The sequence below is a fragment of the Plecotus auritus genome, assembly GCF_963455305.1.
Source record: "Plecotus auritus genome assembly, chromosome: 7".
Classification (NCBI taxonomy): domain Eukaryota; kingdom Metazoa; phylum Chordata; class Mammalia; order Chiroptera; family Vespertilionidae; genus Plecotus; species Plecotus auritus.
In genome coordinates this window covers 66624432-66631958 of record NC_137774.1, presented here as the reverse complement: position 1 = coordinate 66631958, position 7527 = coordinate 66624432, and the positions used below count along the sequence as shown (strand labels likewise).

Sequence of the window (7527 nt, the reverse complement as noted above, 5' to 3'; positions counted from 1 at the left end):
CAGTTACATTGATGAGCATTGCATGTGAGAGGCTTTTTTTTTTTTTTTTTAATGTTTTTATTGATTTTAGAGAGGGAGAGGGAGAAACATTGATTTGAAAGAATCAATTGGCTGCCTCCTGCATGCCCCCTACTGGGGGTTGAGCACACAACCCTGGCATGTGCCCTGACTGGGAATCAAACCAGTGACTCTTGGTGCATAGGACTACACTCAACCAACTGAGCCACACTGGCCAGGGCATGAGGCTTTCTTGAGGTGGGATGGAAGCAAGTGAGTAAGAGTGGTCTCACTGGTAAATTTGGAGTCAGGGTGGGGAGTGGAATGCTGAAGGAGCTTCTTTTTAATATCTTGTGTTTTCTTAGTGAAGAAGGTACTTACTTGGCTCAAGATAGATGGAAGACAAAAGTGATACTGAAGGTTTAACGGAGGTTGGAGATCAGAAGAGACCAGTTTTTCTTCATAGCTCATATATAGGCATAAAGGCAGGTGGGAGATTAACCCATACTGGGGCTGTGTATTAGTTAATTCTTTTGGTTGCAAGTAAAAGAAACTCGAACTACCTGAAGCAGAAGGGGGAAATTACTGGAAGGATACAGCTGGTCATCAAATGGACCCTGGGACTGAAGTGCTTTAGGAAACCCAGGAAGTTTTCTCTCATCTCTGCCCTCTGTAGAGCACATACTGGAACTTGGCCACTAATGGCTCCCAAGTTTTAATGAGTTACAGTCAGGTCCAAAGAAAGTTACAAATTCCTAGGTAAAGAAATAGTTAGGTCGGCCTAGTGATAAAAGTAGAGAAAAGAGTCAGTTCTAAAACGGGGGGGGGGGGGGGGGGGGGGCCTAGGTAGTCATCTAATAGGTTTTTGCTAGGCTAGGGCAGGTCTCCATCTGAACTGTAAAAATTTCCACTTGGTTAAGGAATTAGACTTATATTTTATAAACAGTAATTCCACAAGGAACATAATCCATTCAACAGACATTTTAATGAGATCCAATCTGGTCTGACCCCTACCTTGGGGTAGCTCATCACCCAAGAAGAAACAGTTACAATGAAACTTGCTAAACACCAGAACAGAGGCAATTACAAAAGCTGTGTTCCCCAGCTGCTCCCGGCTCTGGGGCTGAGATCAGAACTAAAGCGGCAGGATACCCCCTTCTAGCTGTTGTAATGAGACGAGTCAGGTTTGGAGATTCCAATTTGGTGCAGCAACCTAAAGCCAAGTGATAGGCCTGTTCATTCAACTCAGTAAAGCTTTACTGAGCACCTACCTACTCGGGGTGGGTGCCCTGGGGGCTTCTCAAAGATTAAGACACATTGCTACCTCTGGAGCTTAAGTGAGGGGGCAGGCATGAACACAACTTGATGACTATATACTCTGTTTTGTTTGCAATCACCTAACTTTCTACCCTCCCTGAATGGCTTCACCTCATTTTATGAAAAAAATGTTGACTGAGGACTCATGGAAGGTTCTGTGCTGAAGTGAAATCTAGGCTCTTCTAACCACTGGCTGCAAGGAACCAACCCAAACCCTCCAGATAAAGTACAAGCCAGTCCGGCTTTCACTTCTTGCTGCTGGCCCATATGCCTCCCCTGCTTTTCCTTAAGATCAATCTTGTCCCAATGCTCACTGAACTTATGTCCCAGACCCAACTGGAACCAATTTTACAAACAGAGTGCACAAGACTTAGCTTCTACAGCATGTGATTTAAAAAAGAACCTTAGGTTTTGGGGTGTCTCCAGCCCAATAAACCCCAGGTACAGACTGCCACTCCTCCCAAATCCAATGCAATCTAGAGCTGTTAAAACAAGTCCAGACCAAGGAGGTATACAGTATACACTGTGGTGCTGGCTTATTTTTGTATAACCCTTTAAAAGGAACATTGAAGATCATGTTTGGAGATTATGTGTGGGAACTGAAACCCTATCTTTAAGGAATGATTGACCAAATGCTGTTAACCTGAAAGACTGCCACGTAGAGGAAATATTAAACATATTCTGGGCAAGGCATACAGGGGAGTACGGCACTTAACCACCTTCTAAAGATCACAGCTATCCCACAAAGAAATGACCTGCCTTGTGAGGTAGTGAACTCCCTGTCCAGGGAGGCTTAAAGCAAGAGTAGAACACCACTTGGCAGGAGTGTTGTAAAAAGGGGGCTACACCTGGTATGGACGAAGAGGCAGAGTAGTGGAAGATCCTGCCACCTCTAAATAGGATCCTCCTGACTGCATGCAAGGGGAGATCCCTACATGCAAATTAGAAAGGCAGACAGCCCCTCAAGTATAAGGGGAGAAATTTTACCCTGATGGTCACACACACAAATTCTTTTAGGATTGGATAGCTTGTTAAACTTTAACGAAATGATGTTACCTCTCCTAATGGGACTATCTGTTCTAGACAGAGTAAGGCAGCCAGGGTGGTAGAATATACTCAAGTTCAGGTCTGTGGCAAAAGACCTGGGTTTTCGTTCTAAATCTGCCCTGTATAACCTAGGGCTTCTCCTTCCCTTCTCTGGCCTCTCGATGAAATGAAATGAACTTAAGACAGTCCTTCCCATTCTAAAGGGTACTGCCCTTTTGACTGGTTCCATCTATAGCAGATCTAGGGCTACAGTTTTGGACTCGGGGGCTACACTTGTGCACGGCCAGAGACCACCTCTGGCGAAAGCACCGGCCACACTCAAGGCAGGGGAAAGGCTTCTCCCCAGTGTGCAGGAGCTGGTGCTGGGCCAGGTGGCTCCACTGAGCAAAGCGCTTAGAGCACAGGTCGCAAGCATAGGGCCGCTCTCCTGAGTGAACACGCCTGTGACTGGCCAGTAGTGAGGGGTAGGCAAAACGGCGGCCACAGTCATCACAGGCGTGCAGCTTCTCCTCAGTGTGCGTGCTGCGATGTATGGCTAGGGAGCCACTTCGACGGAAGGCACGGCCACAGTCTGGGCAGGGGTACGGCTTCTCTCCTGTGTGCAAGAGCTGGTGCTGGAGCAGTGTACTACGCTGGGAGAAACGGGCCTCACAGTGCTCACAGGCATAGGGACGCTCCCCAGAGTGCACTCGCCGGTGGCTCACCAGGCGAGAGGATGAAGAGAAACGCCGCTCACAGTCTGGACATGGGTAGGGCTTCTCTCCGGTGTGGATGCGCTGGTGGATGACCAGAGCGGTGCGCTGGCGGAAGCGGCGGTTGCATTCCAGGCAAGTGTAGGGCTTCTCTCCTGTATGTGTGCGCTGGTGGATGGCGAGCAGGGATGGGTAGGCAAAGCGTCGCGCACAGCTAGGGCACTGGTGGGGTTTTTCCCCTGTATGTGTGGTCCGGTGATTGGCCAAGGACCGGCTCCTACGGAAGCAGCGACCACAGTCAGGGCAGTGGTAGGGCTTCTCACCTGTGTGGATAACCTGGTGCTGGGAGAGGTTCTTACGCTGGGAGAAACGTTTGCCACATTGGTCACAAACATAGGGACATTCACCAGAATGTGCCCGCCGGTGACTGACCAACAGAGATGGATAGGAAAAGCGGCGCCCACAGTCTGGGCAAGGGTAAGGCTTTTTTAGATTCTGGGCACACTTGTGGCTTTTTAGAGCTGGGTGATCAGGGAAGGTACAACCACAGTCAGGGCAGATGGGACCCCCAGATGTCTGTCTGGGAATCAGTCGGGGCTTGCTGGGCTTGCGTCCTCTCTTCCCCTTCCGGGGTGCCTCCTTAGGTGGGAATACTTCCTTCTCTCCATTCTTCTTTCTGGTTCTGGTTTCTACAGGGACACAAGAGAAATTAATTTAACAAATACTGGGCTACTACTCTTGCCTATTATAGTGTTTACAGGTTATAAGATAAATAACTTGGCCCCTGTCTTCAAGGAGTGTTAGTGACACAGACAACTGAGTGTGACATACTACTAATAAAGTATGGAGGGAATTACAGGAGCCCCTAACCCAGCTGGGAGAAGTTGGGGAAGGTTTCTTGGAGATTAAGCTGACTTTAAAAATTAAAAGTTTTTGGCCCTAACCGGTTTGGCTCAGTGGATAGAGCATCGGCCTGCGGACTCAAGGGTCCCAGGTTCGATTCCGGTCAAGGGCATGTATCTTGGTTGCGGGCACATCCCCAGTAGGAGGTGTGCAGGAGGCAGCTGATCAATGTTTCTCTCTCATCGATGTTTCTAACTCTCTATCGATCTCCCTTCCTCTCTGTAAAAAATCAATAAAATATATTTTAAAAAAAAATTAAAAGTTTTTGAAGAGGTTAGTATAAGGTAGGAAGTGGAAACAAGGTATGGGCTAGCAGAGACTAGGTCATAGGCCCTCTAAGCCAATGGTTCTCAAATTGTATTGTGATCAGAATCATTTGGAGGGCTATTGGAACAGACTGCAGGGCCCTACTCCCAGTTTTTTATTCAGCCAGTCTGCATTTGTAACATGATCAGGAGTGATGCCCATACTGGTCTGAGGACCACACTCTTAGAACCACTGCTGTAAGGACTGTGAACTCTATTTTACCCAATGGCTCTCAAACCTAAACATACATCCAAATCAATTGGGGTATTAAAACACACACATTCCTAGACATCTATAAAGGTAAGGTAAATAAATAGTTCTGGGATGGGGTCCCCCAAGTGATTAATATAACTGATGGCCATTTGACAACCCATCTTGGCAAAAAATGAAGTGTTTTTTATCCTCACCCGAGGACATGCTTAGAGAGAGGAAGGGGTGGGGTGGGGTGGGGGTGAGGGGGCACATCGGTGTGAGAAACATCAATAGGTTGCCTTCCCTACATTCCCTAGGGATCAAACCCTCAATCCAGGTATGTGCCCTGACCAGGAATCAAACTGACAACCTTTCCCTGCACAGGACAACACTCAACCGAGCTACTCCAGGTGGGTTAAATGGTTTTCTTTTTCCCCTTTATTATTATTTTTTTCCATCACCATTTACAGGCTGAATGGTTTTTGGTTTTTTTGTGTTTGTTTTTTTTTACCGTAAATGTTTTTTTATTGATTCAGAAAGAGGCAGAGAGAAGGAGAGATAGGAACATCAATGGTGAGAGAAAATCATCAATTGGCTGCCTCCTGCATGCCTCCTACTGGAGATCAAGCCCAAAACCCAGGCATGAGCCCTAAGAATCAAACCTTGACCTCCTGGTTCATGGGTTGAAGTTCAACCACTGAGCCACACTGGCCGGGTCTGGCTGAATGGTTTTAAGCAAGGAAATATCATGGTGAGATCTGAATCTTTGAAAGATAACCCTGGTCTTAGAGAATCTGACATAGAAACTCCAGCTCAGACAGTTCCATCTGCCCCTATGGGTGGATCTGGGGCCATTCTACTTGAATGGCATTAATCAGAGCCTTGCTTGATCCTGAGGAGAGTGCTGTATGTTTTACACTGATCAAGGTCCTGCCAGAGGACAGAAAGAGGCCCCTGCACCCCAGGCAGCTGTTCTCCATGAAATCCCTTCAGCCAAAACACAGAATTCAGAGAGGTATAGGTTCTCTCTCCAAGGAGGGTGGGGCAGGGATCCTGGGAAGGAGGCAGGAGGGTAGTAGCTTCTCTATTCATACAATAGAGAACTACACACACACTCAAACCTCGGTTCTGGAAAGTTTCCTATCATGAACAATTTGCTTCTCAACCTGACAATCCTTTCAAGCTGATAACTGTATGGTCATGACTGTGAAAGTAGGACTCAGTTTACCACTGTTAAAATCTCAGGATATTGTGCTGTGAATATTTTCATGTTTTGTTTTGGCTTTTGTTGCTGCTTGTTATTATTATTAAATCTTCGTATTTTACTGTACATTTCATTTCCTTTTTATTAAATTTAAAGTCTTTTTTGCTTTTAAAATATCTATAAATATTTATAGATTAAACAGTACATTAGACATGTACTGTATATAAGAAAGGCTAAAACAGAATCATTTGGGAATCTGGAATGAATTAATTCAATTTACATTATTTCTAATGGAAAAATATGATTCGGTTTTTGAACATCCTTATGGAATGAATTAAGTTCGAGAACCGAAGTTCCACTGTAGTTGGTCTTCAAGCTGATATGTGAACCTTTGTGTGGTGGACCAAACCAACACCATCATAAATGGTACCCTGAAACTGTGAAAATGAACTCAGTAAGTGGAGAACTGCAACATGGGTCACAGCCACCGTAACTCTGGAATGAGTCACCACAAGCTGCAGGCCCTCCACAGGCATTTTTTCACTCACTTCTTTGGACCATTAATCCTCTTGGGCACTCCTGTGGATCCAGGGCAGCTGGTTCCCAATCTTCGGTATTTCGTTCCAACCAGGCGATGAGGGCTGGTTTGGGACCAGCGCACCCTGGGGAAGGAGAACCAGTTAGAGGTCCAGCTCATAAATAACTCTGGGTAAATATGTTCCCGGTGGCATCTCCTCACAAGCCCCCATTCTCCTCCATTGACACATCCTGGTCGCAGCCCAGGACCCTGGACACTCTGCCCCCCCCCCCGCCCCAGCCAAGCTCCTCCATCCCTTCTGCCCCGCGGAAGCGGATTGGACCGGGCCTCACCGAGCGCGCCCAGGTGGCCGTAGTTCTCCCGCATCACGTCCCGGTACAGGGCCCTCTGGGCGGGCCGCAGACACCCCCACTCCTCCGGGGAGAAGTACACGGCCACGTCCGCGAACTTCACCGCCCTTGGCTTCCTTCCCCTTCTCCGGCCGGGTCCGGCCTCTCCTGGTCCCCGAGCGGAGAGTGGAGCGGAAGGCGGTGCCATTGGGCCAGAGAAGCCGGCGCCACGACCTCCCGTTCCCGGCCTCGGCCCCTAGCGGACCCCGGGATTTGGGAGCCCTCGGGGTACCGGGACTGAGTGTCCTAGGGCCGGCCAGGAGGTAATCGGAATCAGCCGCCTGCGGGACTAACGGAAACCTCTCGTTGTTATTCAGGAAACTCCTGCCCGAACTTGGGGGAAAGGCACCGGAAGATGCCTTCGGCGAAAATGGCGGCGCTGCTACTGCACCGCCTTTGCCTGGAATACAGGCAGCTTCCAGCTATCGATTTTATTGACCAGAGCGCCATGACGGCTTCCTACCCTCTTTGCCCTCAAGTGTAATGGCGCTGCGATTGGGCTTCACGCCCTTTTTCCTCCTATCCCACGCGCTCATTGGACAGCGGTCGAAGATCGAGCGTTCTGATTGGATGCTTAGGAAAGCGGCCTGTTTGAACGAAGCCAACGGAAGTTTAAGGGCAGGAAACTGGCCCCCTGGTGTTGAGTTTTGAGGCGGGAAGTGACCTGGGATTAGCAACCGGTAGTCAGAGCGCTGCCTACCTGAGGGAGGGGATTTGAACGAGGGAGCCACTGGGTTCCTTTTCGTGTCTAAGAGGATCCTTCTCTTTGGATAAGGGGGAACTTCCTTGTTGCCCTTTTGGGAAGGGAATTACTGTTAAGAGTTTCGTCTGTGCTGGCAACATAACCAACATATTACACATTCTATCTTATTTATTCTTTGCCACCACTGTGTGAGGTGATGGTTATCATTCCAGTTCCACTAATGAGGAAAGATACTGCTA

General features: G+C 48.2%; 1 protein-coding gene across 1 annotated transcript; it reads right to left on the bottom strand.

Moving 5' to 3' along the window:
- Positions 1-963: 963 nt before the first annotated feature.
- Positions 964-7073, bottom strand: ZNF689 (zinc finger protein 689). Its single transcript, XM_080677851.1, has 3 exons — positions 6529-7073; positions 6207-6320; positions 964-3742 (listed from the first exon to the last, which is right to left on the bottom strand). Exons 1-3 carry the CDS (start codon positions 6731-6733, stop codon positions 2559-2561), a joined length of 1503 nt encoding a protein of 500 aa, XP_080533977.1. The 5' UTR covers positions 6734-7073; the 3' UTR covers positions 964-2558.
- Between the last annotated feature and the right edge of the window lie 454 nt (positions 7074-7527).